The sequence below is a fragment of the Eriocheir sinensis genome, chromosome 13 (assembly GCF_024679095.1).
Source record: "Eriocheir sinensis breed Jianghai 21 chromosome 13, ASM2467909v1, whole genome shotgun sequence".
In the NCBI taxonomy this organism is placed as follows: Eukaryota; Metazoa; Arthropoda; class Malacostraca; order Decapoda; family Varunidae; genus Eriocheir; species Eriocheir sinensis.
In genome coordinates, this window is record NC_066521.1 from 20,501,997 (window position 1) to 20,529,390 (window position 27,394).

At 42.2% G+C, this 27,394-nt stretch overlaps 1 protein-coding gene and 1 long non-coding RNA gene across 3 annotated transcripts; both read left to right on the forward strand.

Annotated features, from left to right (window-relative positions):
- Nucleotides 1-27,376, forward strand: LOC126998158 (sodium- and chloride-dependent glycine transporter 2-like). Of its 2 annotated transcripts, none has more exons than XM_050859595.1 (12): nt 1-257; nt 8,223-8,430; nt 9,667-9,801; nt 10,191-10,334; nt 10,819-10,873; nt 11,526-11,716; nt 13,501-13,690; nt 14,362-14,584; nt 15,775-16,003; nt 16,422-16,534; nt 17,051-17,200; nt 27,248-27,376. In XM_050859595.1, exons 2-12 carry the CDS (start codon nt 8,277-8,279, stop codon nt 27,305-27,307), a joined length of 1,644 nt encoding a protein of 547 aa, XP_050715552.1. In that variant the 5' UTR covers nt 1-257; nt 8,223-8,276; the 3' UTR covers nt 27,308-27,376. The 2 variants fall into 2 exon arrangements, with proteins under 2 accessions (XP_050715552.1, XP_050715551.1); XM_050859594.1 differs by lacking the exon at nt 27,248-27,376 and adding an exon at nt 17,808-19,724 and having other exon boundaries at nt 6-257.
- LOC126998160 (uncharacterized) lies at nt 20,466-22,144 on the forward strand. Its single transcript, XR_007752654.1, has 2 exons — nt 20,466-21,415; nt 21,560-22,144. It is a non-coding gene; the product is annotated as an uncharacterized LOC126998160 (long non-coding RNA).
- Nucleotides 27,377-27,394: the final 18 nt, after the last annotated feature.

Consider the following 27,394-nt stretch of genomic DNA (forward strand, 5'->3'; position numbering starts at 1 on the left):
TACAATGGTCAGGTGAGAAGGAGTCAACCCGCTCGGTGCAACTTGAAGACGACGTAGAGGCGGAAGAGCAGGCGAGGGAGGAGGTAGTGGTGGTAGTGGTGGTCTGACGGTCTTGGTTGTGTTGGTGGTTGTGGTCGTGCTTACCTGTTCTACCCGAGCCCTCCTGCCAGCCTCACCTGTCCCCGCACACCTGACGAGCGTTTCCATGGCAACGTGTGACTTCCCTCTACGTCGGCGAGAAAATACTCCTCTTGAAAGTGAGTCTTGTTGTTTGTTCCCTTGTTTGTTTGTTTGTCTCTCCCTTCCTTCGTTCGTTCTCTTTCCTTAATTATTATCCTTCACTCTTTTTTTATTTATCTTTCCTTTATCCTTTTTCCTCATGTCTTCATCTTTATTATTTCATCTCTTTCATCATCTTATCTCCTCCTTCCTTCCTTCCTTCCTTCTTTCCTTTCTTCCTTCCTTCCTTCCTTCCTTCCTTTCATCCTTCCTTCCTTCCTTCCTTCCTTCCTTCCTCATTTATCACACAAAAAGCATTATCTCATCTCCCTCATGTCTCCACCTTCATTATCATCCCTTCCTCCTCCTCCTCCTCCTCCTCCTCCTTCTCCTAAGATTATGACGTGTGTGTGGGGGGGGGGGGTGAATGCAATGATTGTTGTATATAGAAATTCTGTGCGTGGCGCGGGAGTCAAGGTCGAAGAGAGAGAGAGAGAGAGAGAGAGAGAGAGAGAGAGAGAGCAGTGTTATCAGCAAACCTATTAAGTAAAAACATCAAATGAAAAAAAAATTACATACAATATCACTTCACCACATCATCTAGTTTTTTTTCATTCCTCCTCCTCCTCCTCCTCCTCTTCCTCCTCCTCCTCCTCCTCCTCCTTCCTCCATCAAGTTCCGTCACCATAAAACACTTAAAAACGGGACTTTTACACGCTATCTTAGCTGTCTTGCGTTATTGAGTGACAGGGAAATGTTCGTGATAAGGGGGGGGGGGGGGGTCGGTGGTGTGGTGGTGATGGTGGTGATGGTGATGGTGGTGATGGTGGTGGTGGTGGTGGTGGTGGTGGTGGTAGTGAGATGAAGGTATTACTCGTTTACTTCGACAAATTTTACGCTTCCTTGGATATTCAGCGTAAGCCACACACACACACACACACACACACACACACACACACACACACACACACACACACACACACACCAGACTGTAGCAACCCTTCCTTAAGTAGTCAAAATTTACTTGTATAGAAAAAAATAGTCTTCATTTCTATTATTTTTTTTTTCTCGACGTTCAGTTATCATCATCATCATCATCATCATCATTAGCCTTTATGAGTCCTCCATCTGGTTCTCTGTAATTGCCTATTTTTCCGCCTTATTATTCTCCATATCCTCTTCCTCCTCCTCCTCCTCACCTTCTTTTTTCATCTTCATTTTCCCATACTCAACGTTTTCTGCCCCTTATCATCCTCTCCCTTCTTCTTCTTCTTCTTCTCCTTCTTTTTTCATCTTCTTCTTTTTCTCCTTCTTCTTCTTCTTCTTCTTCTTCTTCTTCTTCTTCTTCTTCTTCTTCTTCTTCTTCTTCTTCTTCTTCTTCTTCTCGTCTCAGCTGTCAGGTCCGGAAAAATCGAGTACCCCATCCAAACAGTTTCCCTCGTCAGCGGCTGTCAGAGTTTTTGACGTCTAACGACTCCACGGCTCTTGTTCCTCCTCTCCTTCCCTCCCTTCCACCTCCACCTCCTCCTCCTCCCCTGCGGCGCCAAGAACAGAACGCCCCAATAATCCTCCTCCTCCTCCGCCACTTTGCTGCATCGGGAGTGAACTGAACGTATCCAAGAGTAGGTACACAAGTGCTTTAATCCTTCCCTGCAAGCAACTCCTATGGCCATGTTTCCTCCTCCTCCTCCTCCTCCTCCTCCTTCCTGTTCTGCGATACATCTCTTCCTACTTTTACCTTCTCCTCCCCCCTGCATCCTCCTCCACCTCATCTGTCTCTCCATCAAAACCTCTTATTATTTCGTCTCTCCTTCCATTCTCGAGCTAATAAATTCAAGTAGCTGAGGATTATGTTAAGATTCTCATACATCTCCTCCCTTGCCTCCTCCTCCACCTCCTCTCTCTTTCTATCAGCACCTCTCAACCCCGTATTTTTAAACATATCAGCGCCTCAGTATCCCTGTTTGAAAAGCCTCTCGTGGAAGTTGCTTGGGTTTTCACGGCTTGTTTCGTCATGCCACAGTGATAGCTTTACACGGCTTCTGCATCTTAAACGGGGTAAAAAAACACCCGTGAAAACCCGGTCAGTCTTCCCTGTAGCCTTGGGAAATAGTCGTAATGGGCGACGGATACGTTTAAGAATATGAACCTCAGTCTGTTGTCATTCCTTCCGTCCTTGAACTGGTAAAGTTAATACAGTTTCTTTAATGTATATATAGTTATATACACCGTATGTGCCAGAAGGGGTTGATTAAAAATGTTTCCGACATTCACGAGTGTGAGCGTGGTCACCTTCACCATCATGTTCACAGTGCGGGGCTGGGGCGTCAGGTAATGTCCGCAAAAGTGGCCCCTTCCGCGGTGACATTTTAGCTCATCGGTGGCGTAGTTGGTCTGCTGCGCTGACTTGTAATCAAGAAGGCTCGGGTTCGATGCCCGGCACTCAGTGGTGTTCATTATGGGATATTTTCACTGTGTTAATACAGTTTCTCTAACTAATACTCGGGTGTGTCTTTATTTCTGCTTACGATCAACGAACCTCAGTCTATATGAAATAGGAACCAATACGAAATAGGAACCTATACGAAATAGGAACCAATACGAAATAGGAACCAATATTAGAACCACAAAACGAAATAATAGCCAATAAGGTGGAAATATAAACGCCATAAAATGAACCCAGAACGAGGACCAGAAACCATAACCACGACGTCTATTACACAGCAACATCAACTCGGTCTCGGAACCACCCCCAGAAAACATTAGGAAGGGACGAAATAATGGGAAGATAAGATGACAATACACAGAGACAATAAACTCCTACGACTTCTACTTCTACGACTACCATTACAGCAGCTGCCATTACCTACTACTACTGTTACCATCACCACCACTATCACCACCACCACGAATGACCTTGACGTAGACCACCACCACCACCACCACCACCCCCCAATTATCTTCGCTTCCTCCCAAACCCTTCCTTAGCTACGGTAGGTCGGGTAGATAGTTCCTGTGACGGTATCCCCCATCGCTACCGTGACGATTACTGCTGCGAAGGAGAGAGAGTAGAATGGAGTGGATTTCCGGGTATTTTGCTTCTTCGAACTCTCACTCACAAGCAAGGCAGGAGAGAGAGAGAGAGAGAGAGAGAGAGAGAGAGAGAGAGAGAGAGAGAGAGAGTAGAATGGAGTGGATTTCCCGGGTATTTTTGCTTCTTCGAACTCTCACTCACAAGCAAGGCAGGAGGGGGGGGGGGAGAGAGAGAGAGAGAGAGAGAGAGAGAGAGAGAGAGAGAGAGAGAGAGAGAGTTGGCATGTATGTAGGTATTTTGCCTCGGGGTATACCTATGTTGTTGGATAGGATGCCGGGAATCCCCACCACCTCTCTCCTTACCTCCCCTCATGCATACCTACGCCAAGACTGACCCGGTGACTCCCCATATAAGGACGTCAACAATCTAGCACGTCAGCACAAGGAAAACCATCACATTACCACGTCAGACCAACAGGAAGCAGCATATTTCAACACGCCAGCAAGCCCCCTCGGTAGCATATTAGCATTGAAGCGTCTCCCAACAATCGTCCTTTTTTTCCTTCACGGCGTAGGAGGGTGTTCAATAGCGAAGTGAAATAGGAAAAGTGAATTATGTAGAAGAACAATAGAGGGAAAGGCGGAAGAGAGAGGTATCAAAAAGTATGTAAAAGGAGATAGAAGAATAGGCAGAAGAGATGTATAAAAAAAAAGTGAAGAAGAGAGAGAAGAGACGTAGAGACATGGGAGACAGAAATAGGAAAAAAAAACATGCATAAAAGATGATAAAGGGAGAAAAAGAGAAGAGGTATGGAAGACACAATTAAAGAACGAAGCAAAATAAAAACAAGAAGAATCCATATAAAAGAAAATACGGAAACAGGCCGTAAGAGGATGATCAGATAGAGGGTCCAGAAGTGTCCCAATGCTCCCATTCTGAAAGAGTTTAAGTCGTAGGAAACAGAAAACGGAAATGGAATAAAAACTGGTCATCGAGGTTACCAATGAAAGGGATGAAAGAATGAGGTTACTGGTGAACTCTTGCATTACTTTGTATATAACTTTAAATTGTGTGTGGGGGGGGAGGGGGGGGGGAAATTGTTGTGAATAGTTGAAGTGGTGGTAGTACTAGTATTTGTTTTGGTTGTTGTAGTAATAGTTGTGAAATAATGAATGAATGGTGTGAACTCGTGCACTGTTTTCTATATTCCTTTAAAATGCATGTGTAGAAATTGTTAATATTTGTTGTAGTAGAAGTAATGGTGATAGTAGTAATTGGCCTCTCTTTCGGCCACCTCTTTGGATTCTTTTTAGGAGCAGCGAGTAGCGGGCTTTTTTTTATTATTGTTTCCTTTTTTGTGTGCCCTTAAGCTGTCTCCTTTGTTGTAAAAAAAAAGTTGTAGTAGCGATAATAGTAGTAGCAATATCATTATCATCATCATCATTATCATCAGCATTATTATAAACATTACGTCATCCCAACATTATCAGAGCCTTACCTGTCACCTAAACCTCCTCACCTGACCGGTCCGTGACTCACCTGCCAAAAAACGAAAAAAAGAGGAAAGAGAGAGGCAGAAAACAAAAAGAATCATGTGACGTTATATAACCCTCAAATCTTTTCCTCCTATTCGCCCGTCGGTCCTCCACGTGACTTCAAGGAGGGTTGCCAGCGTCTCCCTGAGTTAGTGAGTCGGTGCTCTGAGACGCTTTCTCTTCCATCAGTCATTCTAAAGTTCAAAATGAAAGTAATACGCGTCCCAATTCGAGTTTCTTTACGTTGATGGTACAGAAGAAAGGTCACACTACCACCAGGGTCATAAAACTACACCTGGAAACTCCCACAACTCCTTTGAAAGCCTTGCCAAATGTGTGGGTCTGGGCGCCAAAATGTTTGAGAATACAGCGAAAAAGAAGGTTATACGCGACCCCATTCGAGTTTCTTTACGTTGATGGTACAGAAGAAAGGTCAATGCTCCTCCCCATTCGAGTTTCTTTACGTTGATGGTACAGAAGAAAGGTCATACTATCACCAGGGTCATCAGACTATCCCTGGAAGCACCCACAACTCCTATGAAGGCCTTGCCAAATGTGTGGACCTGGGAGCCAAAATGTTTGAGAATACAGCGAAAAAGAACGTTATGCGCGTCCCCATTCGAGTTTCTTTACGTTGATGGTACAGAAGAAAGGTCATACTATCACCAGGATCATAAGACTATCCCTGGAATCACCCACAACTCCTATGAAGGCCTTGCCATATGTGTGGGTCATATGTTTAGCTGTTACCTCTCCTCCTTTATACATGTAGTACTCGGGGTGATGGTGTCCGTATGTTGTAGTTAGTCAGGTGTATATTGCTAATAGGACGAAGGTAGAGCGGGTTTATGGGTCTCTATGTTCTGGCGCTTTGTGTAATTCAATCGTCTTCCTGTGACCATTGTGATGTTCGTTGTAGTTGAGGAGGAAGAGGATGACTCGTAGCAGGATTATAATAGCAGTAGGAGGAGGAGAAGGAGGAAGTTGAAATGATAGATGAAGAAGAAGAACGTGAAGATGAGAAAGAGAAGAGACTGGTTAAGAATGGTTTATGTAAAGTATGAATAGTGACATAGGAAGTGTGAAGGAGAAAAAAGAAGAGGAAATGGTGGAGGAGGAAGTTGAAATGACAGATGAAGAAGAAGAACGTGAAAATGAGAAGGAGAAAAGAATGTTTTATGTAAAGTATGAATAGTGACAATAGGAAGAGTGAAGAAGGAAAAAGAGGAGGAAATGGTGTAAGAGGAATGTAAAGAGGAGGAGTAGGAAGAGGACTTGGTAAATAACGAGTTAAAGAGATTATGAATAGGAGGAGGAGGAGGAAGAAGGAGAAGAGACTGGTTAAGAATGGTTTATGTAAAAGTATGAATAGTGACAAAAGGAAGAGGTGGATAAGAAAAAAGAAGAGGAAATGGTGGAAAAAGAAAGTAAAAGGGAGGAGTAGGAAGAGGACTTGGTAAAGAACGATTTAAATTAAGAGATTATGAATAGGAGGAGGAGGAGGAGGAAGAAGAGGAAGGGAAGGAGGAAGAGGAGAAGGAGAAGCAAAAACAATACAGCAAAATTAATAATATGACGTACCAACGAAAAAAAATAACAATAAAAAACAACAAATCTAGGAACTTCTCAAAACAAAACAAAACAAAAAACAATATACTCTCTAACTATCTATCTATCTCACTCTCTCACACACACACAAACAGACCCTGACCTTCAAATTTTTTCCTACAATCTTCCCCGGACCCTCTCTGCAGTCATGAGACGGAACCTGTTGTGGACGAACGGCTCAAACCTCTCCTCAGCATCTCAATTGGACTCAGCATACCTGGCGTAGATAATAAACATGCAGGTGTAGTGACGCGCTCTGTGGCACCCGTGTGGAGGCCTGGCGGAGAGTGACGAGGGGAAGGGATGCGTAATATTTTTTGTGAATTACTTTTTTGTTGTTGTTTTGATTGTCATATTGTCAGCCACGTATGCAGGAATATTTGCGGTTTAGGGTGTACAGGAGGAGGAGGAGGAAGGGAAGGGAATGAACGTGGAGGAGAAGAAGGAGGAATAGGAACGGGAATAAGAGGAAGAGGAGAGAAGAAGAAACTTAAGATGACGAAGAAAGGAAAAGGAGAAGAGAGAGAAAAATAAGGAAAACACACAAGAAAAGGAAAAAGCATCATCAGTAAAAAGGAAAAAACACTAAAGATGAAGAGAAAAAGGAAAAAAGAGATAGAAAAAAAATAAAAACACAATCAAAGGAAAATGCGTCATCAGTAAATTATTCTACACACACACACACACACACACACACACACACACACACACACACACTTCAGATACTATTGCGTCATAACATTGCGTCATCGTCACCGCGTTGCGTCACCTTAGGACACGGACAACAAAAACACACTTGCCTCACAGTTAGGGAAACAAAACATAGCAACTCCAACCGGCCTCTTGCAGACTCCTTATGTTCTTATGTTCTTATGTTCTTAATCTTATACTTATGCTCCTCTCATTAAGTATGCAAGAACGATAGCCTGAGTTTTTTTTTTTTAGATTTCTTTTTTTTATTATTTGTATTGGTAGTAGTAGTTGTTGTAGTAATAGTGGTTGTTATTGTTACTGGTGCTACTGTTTCTACTTTTTTATTATTATTTTTTTTTTTACAACAACATAAAGAGTGTAGAAGAATAAGCCCGCTACTCACCGCTCCCATAATAGACAAAAGTAAAGAGTGACCAAAAGAGAATTCAATTTCGGGTGGAGAGGTGTCTTGATACACTCTTCTTATTCTTCTTTATTTATGTACTTATCAATTTGCTTCCTGCGTTCTGCTTCGTCATCATCATAATCCTCCTCCCTCCTTCTTTCTCTCCTTTTTCTTCCTCTTCATCTTCCTCTCTGGGGCGGAAGAAATTGCAAGGCGGAAGTGAGTATGGGTTTAGCACTGAGGTCATTACCCCCTGAATTTCTCTCCCTTCTTCCCTCTCCCCTCTCCCCTCCTTCTCCCCTCAACCCCTTCACCCTCATCCCCTTCACCCTTCATTCCCTCCTCCCCATCACACCCTTCTTCACCTTCTCACACCCCATCATCATCCTTACTTTCGTCATTCCCCTTCACTCCCTTCTTCCCTCTCCCCACACCCTCCTCCTCCTCCTCCTCCTCCTCCTCTTCCTCCTTTCATCCCTTTTACCCTTCAGTCCCTCATCCCCTTCACACTCTTCGTCGTCTTCTCCTACCCAATAATTTTCCTTTCTTAGACAAAAACAAACAAAACAAAAAAAGACCACAAACACAAACACCACCACAAAATGCATTCCAGCACCAACACCACCTTGCAACCACATCATCTCACCACCCCAAATCCACACCAACCCATAACATCACAACCAATTAATCAGCCCACCTTTTTTTCCTCTCTCTCTCTCTCTCCCAGGGGTCCACCAGTTGAGCTCGGAGGGGCAGGGCGGCAGAGAGACCCCCAGCAGTCATGTTCGGCTCCGTCCTGAAATGGTTAACGCAGCCGAGTCCTGAGCGCGAGAACTACAGGAACTCCAAGGAAGCTTTTCTGGCGCTGGTTGGTTACTCCATCGGCCTCGGCAACTTTTGGAGGTTCCCGTACCTTTGTTACGTACATGGAGGAGGTGAGAGAGTGAAGGCATGCCAGGAAGGGTAAAAAGACTCCCTATATATGCCTAATGTTTATACTGTGTTGTTCTCGCACAAATTATCGTCTTTCTCTTCCTGTAAGTCGTTAATTAGTCTCATCTTTGTCGATCTTAGCGTTAGAAGAAACACTAACTATGAAATTAACAGTCTGGTAATTAATTCGCCATATTTTCCGTTCTTAAGTTCTTGTCTTGTCTCTTACTGAACCTAAATTTGTCCTGTTTTTCAATGTTAGTGCTTCAATAATCTCGCCATTGTCAGTGTTAGCGTTAGAAAGAACAGTGACTTCATCATTACCTGCCTAATTAATTCACTGTCTTGCTCGGGTACTAGTTCTTGTCCTTCTCTTCGCTTCAGTTCTCGTCTTGTCTCTTCCTAAAACTAAATTTGTCCTGTTTTTCAATGTTAGTGCTTCAATAATCTCGCCATTGTCAGTGTTAGCGTTAGAAAGAACAGTGACTTCATCATTATCTGCCTTGCTGTCACTGTCTTGCTCGGGCACTAGTTCTTGTCTCCTACTGAACCTAAATTTGTCCTGTTTTTCAATGTTAGTGCTTCAATAATCTCACCGTTGTTACTGTTACCGTTAGAAAGAACACTGAAGCACTAGTTCTTGTCTCTGTCTTCCTGAGCCTACTAAATTTATCCTACATTTCAGTGAAAGTGTTTAAATTTCACCTTTGCCAGTATTAAGCTTATACTTATCCTCCCCTCATTAAGTATGCAAGAACGATAGGCTGTTTGTTTTATGTATACTTTTTAAAAAATTATTAGTATTGGTAGTAGTAGTTGTCGTAGTAGTAATAGTGGTTGTTCTTGTTACTGCTGTTACTGTTTCTACCTTTTATTATTGACCTGGTAGCAGCGAGGGGCCAAATTTGTGGCTTTACCGTGTAGCAGTGACGGGCCAAATTTGTGGCTTTACCGTGTAGCAGCGACGGGCCAAATTTGTGGCTTTACCGTATAGCAGCGACGGGCCAAATTTGTGCCATGATATAAACCCCCCAAAAAAGATGATGCATAAACTGATCACAAATGCGTTGATATATATTATGAAGTGATTTGCGTGAATGATGATTTTTTTCTCATTAACTCGCTTAGAGGGGCCTTTAAGAAACATGATCCCCGCAGCTACCGGGTTAAGGATATTGTCAATGGTAAAACTATTTCACTATTGTTACTGTACCTTCGCCTCACCTCTATGCCTCCAGCCACCTTCATCATCGCCTACGTGGTGTGCATGGTGTGTGTGGGCATGCCGATGAACCTGCTGGAGCAATCCCTCGGTCAGTACGTCGGCCTCGGTCCCACGCACATCTTCCCCTACATGTTTCCCATTCTCGGAGGTGAGCCACAGTGTTATATATACGTAACTCTGTAAGGTAAGCTAACGAGACAATAGGTAGAGCGTTGATTTCATTCATTATTATTCTAGGGGGATTTTGAACCTAATATTGGGGGATCTAAGCGCATTCTACAGTGATAGGCAAAGGGTTGAATTAAGCATGTTCAGTCATTCATCTTTCTCTTCATCGTAAATACATAGAAAGGGAGATAGATAGAAAGATATATCGACCGATTGATATTCAAAAGTTTCAATGTTCATATCTTTCTAAAACGCTCAGATGTGTGTAGTGTTAGTTTTGTTTTGTTTTATGCCCTTGAAATGTTTCCTTTACAGTAAAAAAAATAACGCAATTACTTACTTACTTAGTCACTTACTGCCATCTTTCAGGGATCGGCTGGGGCATGACGATGATACGAGTCATGATCTGCGTCTACTACAACGTCATCCTGAGCTGGAGTCTCTTCTACGCCGGCGCCTCCTTCATCTCGCCCCTGCCGTGGTCCCATTGCCTCGACTTGCCCAAAGGAGGAGGTGAGGAAAGGATACGAGCCTGGGCCAATATTCTTAAACACTTCGGAGCTTTAACACCCAGTTAGGATAATGAATTCGCGTAGGTTCTTGTGGGTATTTCCATGGATAGTTTCATGAGCTTTGTGATAGTTTGAGAAGGGAAACGGAGGAGATGAGGGAGGAGTGCAAACCTGTGCCCATCTTTTCAAACCTTTTTTTCACACTCGAATTTGATAAGGCATTCGTGTGTTCTTGTGAGTATTTCCATGGGTAGTTTCATGAGCCTGGTGATAGTTTGACAAGGTTTCTGCACCATGAATGTGAAAGACACTCATTGGAACCCGATTAATCTTCTTTGTGGCATTGGAAAATATTTGTTGTGAGAAGCGTCTGAGATATATAGTATACGGGTTCGGGAGCTGAAAGTCCTCTCTCCAATGTCCGCAATCTGAGGTTTCCCTTCTTTGGTGTCCGATATGCTAAATGTTAAATCCTTACTTCGCAGACTGTTCCCGCAAATCAGTGGAGCTGTCCTATCGAGCTGCCGAGGATTATTTCGAGTGAGTAACAATATAGATGAGTAGATATACGAATAAACTATATTTAGGGAAAAGTTAAAGTTTCTTCGTTCATAAAACAAAGTAAACAGTGTAAAGTAACAAGGTAAACAAAACTCAGTAATAGAATGTAGATTTAAATGAACGCAAGTTTGGAATGCGGAAACCCAAAAAAAAAACAGGGAAATAGGAATAGAAAGTAAAAACCTGACCTACAAAATCACAAAAAATTGTCCCTTGTAATTAAAGGGAAAAGGCCTACGGGTTCACGATGTTTTTGTTTGTTTGTTTGTTTGTTTGTGTGTATTTCAGCACTGGCGTTGCTCAGTTTGCTCGTGAACGAAATCACGAATAGGCGAAGTATTAACTAAGCTTCCGTTAAACTATTGGCACTTTTTGACGATTTCGACGTCGTCAAACTGTATTGCCCCTTAAGTGTACGGCTTGTTGCCCTACTTCTCTTTCCCTCCACCTATAAACTTTCCTGTCATCTCAACCTATTTTTACTTCTGCCATTGTTTTCATTTTCATTTTCTCTTTCCCGGCGTCTCAGGTGTGTGGAGGCTTCTGAACAGGCAGCTTATAGTGTCCCCCCTCCCTCCCTCTTTACCTGATCCGTCTCCTATAATAATGAAAATAAAAATCCACCACGCAGACACGATGTCCTCGGGAAGCCTGAAGGCGACGAGAGCCCTTACGAGATGCATTGGTGGCTGGTGCTGTGCCTGGGCCTGTCGTGGGGGCTGGTGTGCGTGTGTCTGTTTCAGGGGATCAGGCACGCGGGCAAGATCCTCCACGTGACCGTCACCTACCCTTACGTGGTGCTGATCTGTCTCTTCGCCCTGAGTGAGTGGCGAGCTGTTAGGGGATGGGGGCAAGGAATTGACTGTTTGTGGCCGATGAGCAAATTGACTGACTGACTGACTGACTGACTGATGGGGGGCAAAGAACTTACTGTTTGTGGCCGATGAGCAAATTGACGGACTGACTGACTGACTGACTGATGGGGGGCAAAGAACTGACTGTTTGTGGCCGATGAGCAAATTAACTGACCGACTGACTGATGAGGGGCAAAGAACTGACTGTTTGTAGCCGATGAGCAAATTAACTGACCCACTCCCTGACTGCCTGACTGACTGACTGACCTTAATCGGCGTGTAAATCATCGTGAAACATTTTGTGTGTGGGATGTGGATGTGAGGGAGAGTGGATAAGAGGGAATAAGTGGGCAAGACAGAGAGAGAAACAAACGGAAATAGGAAGAAAAAAACGGTTCATGTTCTCAAAAGTATCATGAAACTAGAATATAAACACCTCTAGAGAATGATAAGAAAATGAGCAGCCCACACAAACCCAAACTTGCCACACTGTAACCCAAATCACCCAAACTCGCCATACTGTAACCCAAATCACCCAAACTTGCCATACTGTAACCCAAATCACCCAAACTTACCATACTGTAACCCAAATCACCCAAACTTGCCATACTGTAACCCAAATCACCCAAACTTGCCATACTGTAACCCAAATCACCCAAACTTGCCATACTGTAACCCAAATCACCCAAACTTACCATACTGTAACCCAAATCACCCAAACTTGCCATACTGTAACCCAAATCACCCAAACTTGCCATACTGTAACCCAAATCACCCAAACTTGCCATACTGTAACCCAAATCACCCAAACTTACCATACTGTAACCCAAATCACCCAAACTCATATAAAAATAACCCAAACTTGCCATACTGTAACCCAAATCACCCAAACTTGCCATACTGTAACCCAAATCACCCAAACTTGCCATACTGTAACCCAAATCACCCAAACTTGCCATACTGTAACCCAAATCACCCAAACTCGCCATACTGTAACCCAAATCACCCAAACTCGCCATACTGTAACCCAAATCACCCAAACTTGCCATACTGTAACCCAAATCACCCAAACTCGCCATACTGTAACCCAAATCACCCAAACTCGCCATACTGTAACCCAAATCACCCAAACTTGCCATACTGTAACCCAAATCACCCAAACTTGCCATACTGTAACCCAAATCACCCAAACTTACCATACTGTAACCCAAATCACCCAAACTTGCCATACTGTAACCCAAATCACCCAAACTTGCCATACTGTAACCCAAATCACCCAAACTTGCCATACTGTAACCCAAATCACCCAAACTTGCCATACTGTAACCCAAATCACCCAAACTTGCCATACTGTAACCCAAATCACCCAAACTTGCCATACTGTAACCCAAATCACCCAAACTTGCCATACTGTAACCCAAATCACCCAAACTTACCATACTGTAACCCAAATCACCCAAACTTGCCATACTGTAACCCAAATCACCCAAATTTGCCATACTGTAACCCAAATCACCCAAACTTACCATACTGTAACCCAAATCACCCAAACTTGCCATACTGTAACCCAAGTCACCAAAACTTGCCATACTGTAACCCACACTACCCCAAACTTGCCATACTGTAACCCAAATCACCCAAACTTCCCATACTGTAACCCACACTACCCCAAACTTGCCATACTATAACCCACACTACCCCAGACCCACAGCTACCTCTTGCAGACTCCTTATGTTCTTCTCTCTCTTCAAGACTACGACGAAATCAACAAAAAGGCGAAGAACCAGTGGCTGCAGAACCTAACCACCATCGAGCTCGATAAATTCTTTAAACCGAAGTTGTGGAGCGCCGCGGCCTCTCAAGTCATCTACTCCCTGGGCGTTGGCTTCGGCGGAGTGTCAATGATCGCCTCGCACAACAAACTCACCCACAACGTTATCAGGTGTGTAGGGCAAAGGAGCGTGGAGACTAAAGGGCCGTGTTCTTAAACGTTTCAGCGCCCAGGTACACATAGTTGGCAAGGGTTTTGTTGGGTTCCTGGGTATATTAAGACACTTCTCCACCCAAAATTGATCTCTCTGTTGGTCACTCTTTACTTTTCTCTGCTATGGGAGCGGTGAGTCGCTGGCTTTTTTTTTTCTCTGAACTCTTTTGTTGTTGATTTCGAGGTCGTAAAACCGTATCCCCCCTTTAGCGTGCAACATTTCCCTTCTCCTGTAGTGTATTCCATCCCCAGGTGAGTCGCGGGCTTTTTTTTTCTCTGAACTCTTTTTGTTGTTGATTTCGAGGTTGTAAAACCGTATCCCCCCTTTAGCGTGCAACATTTCCCTTCTCCTGTAGTGTATTCCATCCCCAGCAAAAGTCAACTAGCAAGGCCTTATCCTCACCGTTGCCAAATTGTCGTACTCTAAACATATCATTTATCATTCATAAGCTCCAAGACTGTCGTAACCACACAAATAACGCTAGAAATTTAAAGTTAGCGTTAAAACTGTTATTTCTTGATGTTTTTTTGTGTTTTTTGCTTTAGTTATCGGTCAGAAATTACGAAAATGCAATGCGATGAGTACGATAATATGGCAACGCTGCTTATCCTTCTTTCCTCCCCTTCAGAGACACCTTTCTGCTGTGCCTCCTGGACGTGTTGACTTCGGTCCTCTGCGGCAACGTGCTCTTCAGTCTCGCCGGCTCCCTCTCGCCCGACATGATCTCAGATAACAACGGCTTCTCCCAGTTGGTCTTCACGCTCTTCTCGGCCTTGTTTGCCCGCATCACCTCCTCCCTCTGGTCCTTCCTCTTCTTCGTCATGATCTTCAGCCTCGGGTTCGACAGCCTGGTAAGTGTCTGGGGGCTTCAAGCGACGTTTTACAAGCTTTCGCCTCTCACATCAACTACTTCCAAAGGTCGAAAAGGAAATCAGTCGGGTTCTTCATGAATGTCACTTTAGGTTCATGGCGCAGAAGGGTCAGACTACCACCAGGGTCAGAGAACTTCCCTTAGAAATTCACAAATTCCTACGTAAGACTTGTCAAATATGTGTCCCGGGAGATCAATCGGGGTCTCATGAATGTCACTTTAGGTTCATGGCGCAGAAGAAGGGTCAGACTACCACCAGGGTCATAGAACTTACCCTAGAAATACCCAAATTCCTACGTAAGCCTTGTCAAAGACGTGCCCCTGGGCCCCGAATATGACAGTGTTTGTGGGTTTCAAGGGATGTTTTAAGTGTTTGAGGGTTTCAAGCAATGTTTTAAGTGTTTTGGGGTTTGTAGCGATGTTTTATTGTTTCGGGGTTCCAGGCGGTGTTTTGTGTCGTCAGAACCTATAGCCACAAGCACACAATTTCGTATTAGTTTAACCCTTAGAGCTTAGTTACTATTTGCGCCAGTGGTGTTCTGAGCTGGATCAGACCGTTTATATATTTTAAATGGCAAGAAAACTTCAGTAGAGATTCCAATTACTTCAGTAGAGGATTTAAAGATTAAAGAGCAATCCATTCACATTGTGGTATTGTAAGGATACGAACCTTCATATATGCATTCAGAATCTCAAAGTTGATCTCCCTTTTACAGAGGAATCTAAACCTGTACGCCAAAGATTAAGTATTTGCACGAAGTCTCAATAACACATCATAGTTTAGCTTCAAAGAGAGAGTTCCAGTGTATCGTTGTAAAGGTATCGAAACCCATATGATGAAGTTTAAGGGGAGTTGCATCCACAGTACAAAAACTCTTTAAAGAAGCAAGCTGTCAGAATTAAAGACTTGAATTCACAGTCTCAGTAACACATCAAAGAGGGTTCCAATGTGTATTAGTTAAGGTATCGAAACTCCTATGATGAAGATTAAGGAGAATTGCATCCCTAGTCCAAAAGCCCTTTATTGAAGCAAGCTGTTAGTCACACGTAGATTAAATAGACTCCGAATGCATCTTAGTTAAGGTATCGAAACTCCTATGATGAAGATTAAGTATTGCATCCACAGTCCAAAAGCCCTTTATTGAAGCCAGCTGTCGGTCGCCCTCACAGCTGTTTATGGTCGAGGCTGTCACCACCACCCTCCTGGACCAGTTCAGCAATTTCCGTCGCTATTACCTGCTGGTCATCTTCTCCACCTGCTTCACCCTGTTCTTACTCGGCCTCCCCATGTGCACCCGCGGCGGCTTCTTCTTCTTCGACCTGATGAATGAATACACCGCCAAGCACTCCCTGTTCTTCGTCGCCCTCCTCGAAGTGGTCATCACTAGTTACTTCTATGGTGGGTATACCTGAGGCCGTGGTACCTTTTCACCGACCTGTTTGTCTGTATCTGTCTACCTGTTTGCCTGTTTCCACCTCCTTGTCTAGTGCAGCATCATAATCTTTACACTCACTAATGAACACATATATTATTGTTGTTGTTGTTATCATTATTGTTTTCTTGTTGGTGTTGCTGTGTTTGTAATCTTTTTGACTTTGGGTTTTATTTCTCTCTGTTTCGCTTCCTCCTCCTCCTCATTTTCCTTCTCATCCTTCTTGTCCTCCTCCTCGTCCTCCTCCTCGTCCTCCTCATTTCTTCCTTCTCCTCCTCTCGTTCATCCTGTTATTGCTCTCTTTATGTATTATCGTTACTCCTCCTCCTCCTCCTCCTACTACTACTACTACTACTACTACTACTACTACTACCTTTATTGCAGGTCATCAGAACGTGCTCAAGTTCATGAAAAAGTACTTCAAGGTGCGCGTGCCGCGGCCCCTCCGCTGGTACCTCGCCGCCACCTGGAGGGTCATCACACCTGTCTGTCTGCTGGTGAGGGTCGTCGTCATCATCATCAGCATCATCATCTCCTCCTCATTCTCATCTCGATTTCTTCATTCTGCTCACCTTTTCTTGCTCCTCTTCCTCCTTCTCTTTATCATCTTTTCTCATATATCCTTATCTTATTTTCTTCCTCTTCCTTATTCTTTTAATCCTCCTCCTCCTCCACCGCCTTTTCTTCCCTATTTTCTCCTTTTCTTTCTATTCCTTCTCCTTTTCTCTATTCTTCCTCCTCTTCCTTTCCTTCCTTCCTTCCTTCCTCCGTTCCTTCATTTCTCCATCCCTTCCTCCTCTTCTTCCTTCTCCTCCTGCTCCTCCTCCTTTTCTTCCTGTTTCTCACACTTTTCTCTCTACTCCTCCTCCTCCTCCTCCTTCTTCTTCTCCTTCTCCTGTAGTTCATATCTATGGCAAATAACACCCAAAAAACTCATTCTAAAACAACAACCATAAAACGTCCATAGTTACTCACCACACAGCTCACATCTCTCTCTGTCTATCCCCTCGCAGCTTCTCTTCGTTGGCTCACTCTACAACGAAGACTGGATGTCGGAAAAGACTAAGACGCTCTCCTTCATATGCGGACAAGCCATCGCCTTCGCCCCCATCCTGGTCATCCCTGGCTACGCCCTCTACGCCTACTACACCAAGGGGACCAAGGTGAGTGATTGGTTAGCTTGGGATGGCAGTAGTAGTAGTAGTAATAGTAGTAGTAGTAGTAGTAGTAGTATCAGTAGCAGGAGTAGTTATGTCCTCTTTGTAGTAGAGTAATTAATGTTTTTTGTAGTTTTAAGTAGTGTAATGATGCCTGTAAATACATATAGTGATAGTTTAAGAGAGAGAGGCCCATTTCCCTCCTTCCCCTCCTCTCCTTCCTTCTCTCCCTTCCTGTTTCTTTCTCTTGCTTCCCTGTTTCTCTCTTTTCCTTTCCTTCCCTTCCTTTTCCTTTTTCTTTCTCTCCCTGGTTTCCTCTCTTCCTCCCTTCCCTTTTTCCTTCTCTTCCTGGTTTCCTCTCTTCCTCCCTTTCTTCTTTCCTTCTCTTCCTGTTTTTCTCCCTCCCTCCCTGCTCTCTGTCCTCTCCCTTCTCCCTTTTCCTCCCTGACCCCAGTCCTCCTCCTTCTCCATCTCATTCCCTCCTTTTCATTTTTGCATCAGTCCATCCTTCCCCCCTCTGTCTCCAGCCTCTTCACCAACCAGCATCCTTCCCCTTCGAGTGTCGTGGGGTAACTGAGTCTCACCCTCCTCCTCCTCCTTCCCCAAATTGCAGAGTTTGAAGGATCTGTTCACTACCAGGCCGGAATTCGAAACACGCAAATTTCGTAAAGGCGAGCGACCTCCTGACCCAGCCAGAGAAGTCGACACCCTGTCCTTCGGCTACTTCATAAGACACATTTAGATGCAGAGATGTTACGCGTGTGTGTTGAAGCGAGTGAAAGAGGTAGAGTGAGACCAGACTGGCGAGATCATTTTTGTGTTGGCTTTTGGGTCCTCTCCTCCCATCCACTCTGCCACCCCGAACTCTTCCTCTCGTATGCTAGCTACAGGTAACATATGAGAGGAAGGGACAGGTGTTGGGACTTTGTGTGTGGCAGAGCAGCAGGAAAAGGACCCACGGTAGCCAACGCAAAACCGATCTCGGCAGTCTGGTTTCACTGTAGTGCTAGATAGAGAGAGATGGTTAGACGAAGTTATGTAAAGAAGCTGAACTGTGGTGGTGTGGTAGTGTTGTCTGGACCTGGTAGTGATGTGATGGTGGTGGTTATGTGAGGTTGTTCTTGGTGTTGAAAGGAGTGAAACAGATAGTACAAGACAGAGAGACCATTAGATAGACAAAGTAAAAGTCAATAAAGAAACTGGTGTGGTTGTGTTAGTATGTAGATTTAGTAGTGATACGATGATAGAGAGAGAGAGAGAGACAGAAACGAGTGGACAGATTGATGGATAAAGAGACAGAAACAAATAGAGATAGACACAGAGACAGAACCTTATGTATACGTATATATTCTATGCGAAACACAGAGCCATCGCAACCCATTATAGCCGATTCAATTCCCCTGTCCAGTTATGCTCCGTTCGTCATTGAGGGCCCGGTATTGCCTCTCCGTTCCCCGCCTCCTGTAGTCTCGTCGCCCGAAAGTGTGGATTTTAGGTCTGACTGTGATAGATTTGGACCAGTCGCCTTTTATCGCCTAGGTCACCGGTGGATGTTCTTACTGATGCTTGGACTAAGATTATGTGAGTTTGTGGTTATGTAGATGTTTGTTCAGTGATGGAGGAAGATATAGCGGGTGATAATATTGGAATAAGAGTAAAAATAATGAAATAAGAATGGAATGGAATGGAAAAGGGGGAAAATAATGAAACAAGAATGGAATGGAATGGAAAAAGGGGATGATAAGATTGGAATAAGAATAAGAATAATGGAATAAGAAAGATAATGATGGATGTGAGTAGAAAAATATGTAGGAGCTCGTTCAGTTATATTATTTGTTTGTGTGTTTATCGCAGGTTAGGTAAAGGCAATCTGGGTTCTCGTAATGTTAGTAAAGTTAGTAGCTCCAAAGGGTATTATTAATTCAGCGTTAGTGTTGGTCCCAGAGATGTGAAGTCAGTAATACGTCTCAAATAAGCTCACTACAGTATTTTTTGTATATTTTTAGACAAACGGAAGCCAGTCAAGGTTCATACTCTGCATAATAACGGCAAAACTAGCTCAAAAGTAGGTTGTGAAGTATGTGTTTTCTACTAGAGGTAATTTGTGTACAGAAATACATCTAAATAGGCCTTCATTGCAGTATTTTGTTTCTTTTTAGGTAAACGGAAGGTAGTCAGGGTTCATACTGTACATAATAATGGCAATAGTAGCTCAAAAGTATGTTGTGATGTGTGTTTGTTCTTAAGATTATGTGTCCAAAAAAGAATCTTATATAGGCTTTCACGGGAGTATTTTGTTTCCTTTTAGATCAAGATATTGTAGTCAGGGTTCATACTATGCATAATAACGGCAATACTAGCTCAAAAGTATGTTGTGAAGTGTGTGTTTGTTCTTAAGATTGTGTGTTCAAAAATGCGTCTTATCCAGAGGCTTTCACGGGAGTATTTTGTTTCCTTTTAGATCAAGATAATGTAGTCAGGGTTCATACTATACATAATAATGGCAATACTAGCTCAAAAGTATGTTGTGATGTGTGTGTTTGTTCTTTTTAGATCAAGATAATGTAGTCAGGGTTCATACTATACATAATAACGGCAATACTAGCTCAAAAGTATGTTGTGAAGTGTGTGTTTGTTCTTAAGATTGTGTGTTCAAAAATGCGTCTTATCCAGAGGCTTTCACGGGAGTATTTTGTTTCCTTTTAGATCAAGATAATGTAGTCAGGGTTCATACTATACATAATAACGGCAATACTAGCTCAAAAGTATGTTGTGAAGTGTGTGTTTGTTCTTAAGATTATGTGTCCAAAAATGCGTCTTATCCAGAGGCTTTCACGGGAGTATTTTCTTTCTTTTTAGATGAACGTAACGCAGTCAGGGTTCCTCTTTTACAGAATAGAGAGGAGACTTTGTTGATGTGTTATGAAGCAAAGTCGTAACTCTTGATCGCTACTTGTCTCTTGTAATGGTAAAAAAAAAATGTCAAAAACTATGAGAAGAAAGGACTGCAGTTTTTTTCCTTTTTGTTATTATTTTATACAGTAACGGAGGCAGACTTTGTTGATGTGTTATGAAGCAAATCCGTAACTCTTGATCGCTACTTGTCTCTTGTAATGGTAAAAAAAAATGTCAAAAACTATGAGAAGAAAGGGACTGCAGTTTTTTCCTTTTTGTTATTATTTTATACAGTAACGGAGGCAGACTTTTGACCAATAATTGTCTCTTGTTATGGAAAAAAATGTCAAAAAAAATATCAGAAAGGGAGAAAAAAAAATGTCAAAAATTATGAGAAGAAAGGGACTGCAGTTTCTTCCTCTTTTTTTTTTCTTTCTTTTTTTACAGTAAGGGAGGCAGACTTTTATGATGTGTTATGAAGCAAAGTCGTAACTCTATCAATACTTGTCTCTTGTTATGGTAAAAAAAATGTCAAAAACTCTGAGAGAAAAAGGACTGCAGTTTTTTTCCTTTTTTTTCTATTCTTTTTTAACAGTAAGGAAGGTAACTTGAGGTCAAGATAAGAGATAAACAAAAAAAAGCCTGTTAACACGAAATACTAACGGCCGCAGCTCAAGAATGTGTTATAATATGCATCGTTTTCTCTCAACGTTTCCTTCCTCAGTGATAAGCTTCAGGGTCATACAAATGGCCAGTCTCCGTTCTTTCCTGTTAATAATACGGATGACAGCAGCTCAATTATGTGTCAGGAAAGTAATCACAATCTGAAATTTTTGCATCATCTTGTCAGTCTTGTAATGAATGGTGATATGCGTCTTGCCATTGAGGGTTTTTTGATAGTCGTAAACATGAATTAGAATATTATTAAGCAATTGTTACATTATTTATTTAGAGGTCTATGATTCCTGCCATTGTTGAATTCTGGGTAGTCCTAAATATAGTTCAAAGTTATTAGACAGCTGTACCGTTTAAATACTTCAGTAGTTTTGTTTTGACTTTTTATACAGTTATTGCATGGGTTGATTTTTGAGTAGTCATAAATATAGACAGCTGTATTGTTTAAATATTTCTCTAGTTTCGTAATGACTTGTGATATAATTCTTGTCGTTGATAATTATGTATTGTCGTAAAGATAAAACAAAGTTACCAGCCAACTGTTATGTGTAAATGATTCAGCGGTTTTTGTAATGACTGTTTATATATTCTTGCCATTCTTGAAAGTCTGATAGCCATAGACATGAATCAAAACTCTTGTGCAACTGTTAAGTTTAAATCATTCAGCAGTTTTGTAATGACTGTTGATATTATTCTTGCCACTATAAAATTCTCTATCGTCGTAAATATACATCTTGCCATTCTTGAAAGTCTGATAGCCATAAACATGAATCAAAACTCTTGTGCAACTGTTAGGTTTAATCATTTAGAAGTTTTATGATGACTGTTGATATCATTCTTGCCACTATGAAATTCTCTATCGTCGTAAATATACAATGAATTTACAGGACAACTATTACGTTCCAAACAATTAATCGGTTTTGTAATGGTTGTTGATATTGATCTTGCCAGTGTAGATATAATGGTAATAGCATATGTAGTAGTAGTAGTAGTAGTAGTAGTAGTAGTAGTAGTAATAGAAGTAATAGTAGTAGTAATAGTAGTGATAAGAGTAGATGAAGTAGATTTGTTTGTAATTCGAGTAGTCATTTGTATTTTCATTTAGTTCAATTATTCATAATGCACACTTTGTTAGTATTATTTCTTACGATAGAACAGTATATATTAAAAAAAATCATATAAAGTATTTCACTCATTATTGGTATTATTATTAGTAGTAGTTGTAGTAATGTTAGTAGTAGTAGTAGTAGTAGTAGTAGTAGTATAGTCAGTCTTAGTATCATTGTTATCATTATATTTATCATTATTATTATTATTATTATTGCTATCATTGTTAACAGCATCTTTATTATCTTTATTATTAAAGCACACTAATCTGTTGTTGAAGTCTGTTATTATTTTTTTTCCACAACCAGAAGCTTCCATTATTTTTATTTGTTGTTGTTGTTGTTGTTGTTGTTGTTGCTTCTTTCACAACCAGAAGCTTCCAATCCCGACGAACTTTCAGTAGGAGACCAACAGTATATATGTTGTTGTTGTTGTTGTTCTTTCTTTCACAACCAGAAGCTGCCAATCCCGACGAACTTTCAATAGGAGACCAACAGTATATATATTTTTTTGTTCTTGCTGTTGTTGTTGTTGCTGTTGTTGTTGTTGTTTTGGAAGTGATGTGAGAACTGCATTACGGGTTCGTGCTTTTACAGACTCGCTCCCTTTGTTTATTATTTAGCTGATTACATAAACTCACGGCCGCGCGCGTAAACCGTTCCGCTGCACAACGCCAAAAAAATATGCAAATGTACCGTGCAAAACATTATGTAGGTACCTCTCTCTCTCTCTCTCTCTCTCTCTCTCTCTCTCTCTCTCTCTCTCTCTCTCTCTCTCTCTCTCTCTCTCTCTCTCTCTCTCTCTCTCTCTCTCTCTCTCGCTTTCCCTCTTTTCCTTCACTTCTTCATTTCCTCCACTTCTTCATTTCCTTTTTCTTCAGTTTTCTCACTATTTTACTTGTCTCACTGTCTATCTGTCTGTCTATGTCTGTTTCTTTGTGTATGTTTCTGTCTTTGTCTGTTTGCTGTATGTCTGTTAGTGTGTCTCTCTGTCTGTCTGTTTATCTGTCTGTCTGTCTGTCGCTCTCTCTTCCTTCTTCTCTCTCTCTTAATCTACTAAACTTGAGCAAGACGGGACAGCACTAAGTTTTAAATTCCTCGCTTCCGGTAAAAGAAGAATGTGAGTTTAATAATGCACTGCCCGGGTGTGTGTGGGGGGAAAGAGAGAGAGAGAGAGAGAGAGAGAGAGAGGGAGAGAGGGAAAGAGAGGAATAGAAAGTTTCACGTTTTTATTTGCTAGTTTATTAAAATGTTTTGCGGCGAACTGGTGGAACAAAAAAAGTAAAAATAAAAAAAAAAGGAAATTGGTGCAGTAGTAGTTGTAGAAGTAGTTATTTTGTAGTAGTAGTAGTAGTAACATTTGTAGTAGGGTGAGTAGTAATAGTAGTAATTATAGGAGTAATTATATGATACCTTTTTATGTTATTGATGACGATGATGGTAATGCAGTAGTAGTTGTAGAAGTAGTTATTTTGTAGTAGTAGTAGTAGTAGTAACATTTGTAGTAGGGTGAGTAGTAATAGTAGTAATTATAGGAGTAATTATATGATACCTTTTTATGTTATTGATGGCGATGATGGGGTTGGTGGTGTTGTCCCGCGCCACAGCAGCGTACACACACATTACCATAAGCACAGTCACAACACGGCTCTGTGCACCGGCCGATAAAGACTGACTCTGCCGCGCTGCATACATGAATGGCAAAGAGAGCTGGTTGGCTTACATTGATCAGCTAATCGGGAGGCAGGACAGGCAGGGACCACTCTCTCTCTCTCTCTCTCTCTCTCTCTCTCTCTCTCTCTCTCTCTCTCTCTCTCTCTCTCTCTCTCTCTCTCTCTCTCCTCCGCACTCTTTTTCTCCTTTTTCTGTCTGTATTTCTCTTTATACCTTCATGGGGTGGGGTATGTGTTAGGGGGGAATGGACGGGGTGTTTGTGTGGGGAGGGGGAGAAAGGTTGTATGTGTGTGTGGGGGGGGACTGTGGGTGTGGGTGAGGGGGTCTCTCTCTCTCTCTCTCTCTCTCTCTCTCTCTCTCTCTCTCTCTCTCTCTCTCTCTCTCTCTCTCTCTCTCTCTCTCTCTCTCTCTCTCTCTCTCTCTCTCTCTCTCTCATCCTTCAGTTTCTCCCTCCTACTCCTCCTCCTCTCTTCCCCTTTCACCAACTCCCTCTCATCCCTCATTTCTCCCTCCTTTTCTCTCTCTCTTTCCCACTCTCTCTTTCTTCTCTCGTGAGCACAAAAGTCATTAAAACGTTAGACTTGGCCGTTGATGTTCTTCCGTGGCTAAACTTTTCCCATTAAACACTGACAGGAGCTAAGAATTGACTGTTTGGGACGGATGACCAAACTGACTGACTGGCTGACTGACTGGGCATATTCTGTTTGTCTGTCTCTCTAATGTCTCTATCTCTATCTATCTATCTATCTTCCTCCCCCCACACAAACACACATTCTCCGTCCTCCCGCTCTCTCGTAAACCACAGAAGTAAGAATAATGTATGTATGGAAAAGCCTTGAGACGGGTATGGAGATAAATCCTTCCCTAGTGACTTGGTTAAGGATAAAGAAGACGTGTTTGATATTACGAGGAAAATGGAATAGATGATAAGATGATGATGATAATGATAAGATGAGGAAGATAATTGTTAAGAATGTTTGGAAGCTAGTGTTGGGGTATAAATAAGAGAGAGAGAGAGAGAGAGAGAGAGAGAGAGAGAGAGAGAGAGAGAGAGAGAGTAATAGTGATTAATAGCAAGAAAGTGATGATGAATGAATTGAGGTTAGAGAAAGCGAAATAAAAAATGGTACTACTCGAATATCTGAGAAACAACTTTTATCTATCAATCTATCTATCTTTCTATCTATCCATCTATCTATCTATCTTCTCTTTATCTATCTCTTTCCTTTCCTATCTATCTGTCTATCTACACCTTTATCTCTTCCCTTCCCTATCTATCTATATCTATCTCTATTTCTCTTCCCTATCTATCTGTCTGTATCTCTCTATCTCCTCCCTTTTTTATCTGTCTAAACACCTCTTTATTTCCCTTCCCTCTCCTCGTCCTAAACAGCCCTTCGTTCTTCTGTCCATGAGCGTGAAAAACCTTCGTTTCCTTGATGAGAGCTCTGAGGGGGCGGCGTGGGGCTGGCAGGTGCTGGCCGCAAAAAGGAACCCCAGGACATTAGGTGCAGACGAGCAAGTAGTGTGTTGTGGGGGGCGGGAAAGGGGTGGGGTCGGTTGGGGAGAGGGGGAGAGGGTGTGTGTTTGTGTCTGAGTGGGGGGGAGGGAGGGAGTGTTTGTGTGGGGGGGAAGGATGTGGGAGGAGGGGTATGTGTTTGTGTGGGGGGGAAGGATGTGGGAGGAGGGGTATGTGTTTGTGTGTTTGAGAGAAGGGGAGGTTGTGCATGGGGGGCAGAGGAGGTTATGTATGTGTAAGGGGGAGTGCGTGTGGAGGGGGATTGTTTTTATAAGGGTGGGTGGGTGAGTCTCTCTCTCTCTCTCTCTCTCTCTCTCTCTCTCTCTCTCTCTCTCTCTCTCTCTCTCTCTCTCTCTCTCTCTCTCTCTCTCTCTCTCTCTCTCTTTATAAAAAAAAATCATGACTGTGTGAACGAACCGTGAACTGAACGTGACAAATTCATGTTTGATTCATGTTCCATTCGCGGCAGACACACACACACACTCACACACACACTTCTGGATACTTGAACGTGTCCAGAAGCGAGCCTGCAAAATCATCCTGGGCCCTCATGCACTACACCAGCTACCAGGACGCCCTCGACTCCCTCCATCTCACCAGCCTGCAACACCGTCACGAGACCCTTCTACACCCGTTCGCAACCAAGCTACTCCACCAGCCCGGACACAGACACATCCTCCCACCCGCAGTGAACCGCCCTCAGCACTCAGTGAGGCACTACAGTATTCTTGCTCCGCGCCGTGCCAGTAATAGTCAAATTTATAAACAATGCAGGTTAAGAGCAGCACTGTTTACTTCAATAGCACTTATTATTATTATCATTATTATTATTATTATTATTATTATTATTATTATTATTATTATTATTATTATTACTATTATTATCATCACTATTATTATTGCTATTATTGTTATTTCTATTGTCATTTTTATTATCTATCATATTTTGTTCATTTGTTTCATTCATTTCATTTGTTTCATTTCATCTTCCCCTGATGTATATTTTCAGCGCTAGGGCTGCTTGATTTTTCATACAATATACCGTTTTTATTATTATTATTATTATTATTATTATTATTATTATTATTATTATTATTATTATTATTACACACACACACACACACACACACACACACACACACACACACACACACACACACACACACACATGAACGGGGTCAGAAAGATTGATTTTTTATACAAGCAAAGAGAGAAAAGACGAAAGCAATCAATGGGGTGTTTTTGGTATGCTTTTAGTAACAACAATAACAGTAACAACAGAAATAACAAAAATAAAGATATACAAGAACAACAACAGTAGTCTCTCAATCAATCTGTTTTTCGTCTACAACAGTAACATCAACAATAACAAAATGATAATAATGATAACAACAATAATAATGATAACAATAATAACAACAACTAATAATAGAAATAACAATAATAAACATCAACATCACACACTCATATATCACCGCCTTTAATTACACTGTTCTAATTATATATAAAGTGTAGCTAATTATTTTTTTGTCAACATAAATCACAGTAAAGCAAGTCACCATCATTACCACCACCACCATCACCACCACCTCCTTCATCACCATTGCCATCATCATCAGGGTGGAGGGTGGAAAGCAGGGTGGAGTGGGAAGTGGGACGTGGCAGTGAGTCAGGTGGATGAGGAACGTAATGATCCACCTTCCTCCACATGCGTGTATCTCTTCTCCACTTCATTACCTCACTACGGTAATTTTCTCCTCTTGTAGCTTCGAACTGCACTCTCTCTTTATCTCTATCTATCTATCTATCTATCTATCTACATCTCTCTCTCTTTGTAACGTCTCGCTTTCTTCCATCTTTCCACCCATCCACTTTCTTTCCTCTCCTTATTTTCATCTCTAATTTTTTTTTTATCTATTATCTTTCCATAGCTTCCATCACAGTCTTTCCTTATCTCTTCTTTTCATTCCTTCTCTCTTCGTAACATTTTCCCACCATCACAAACACCATCCACACACACTCACCCACACACCGCTATGCATTCCTTCTCCTACACCTAATCCCAAATCACACCTTTTTCCCCCACCGCTTTCGTCTCCTCTTCCTCCTCCTTATATTGTCTCATACACCATTGTTCTAACTCTCTCCTCCTTTTTCTCTTCACCATTTTATTCTCTCCACCAGATGGCTCCTCGGTCGCCCAGTGGCTTTGCTTGCTTGCTCTGGGGCGTCTGGTTGGCTTGATGTCACCGTGGCTTCGTGGGATCAAGCTTACCAAGAGACCGTCTGCTATGGTCACCTGCCTGTCTTCTCTCGCCAGGTAGGAACTTA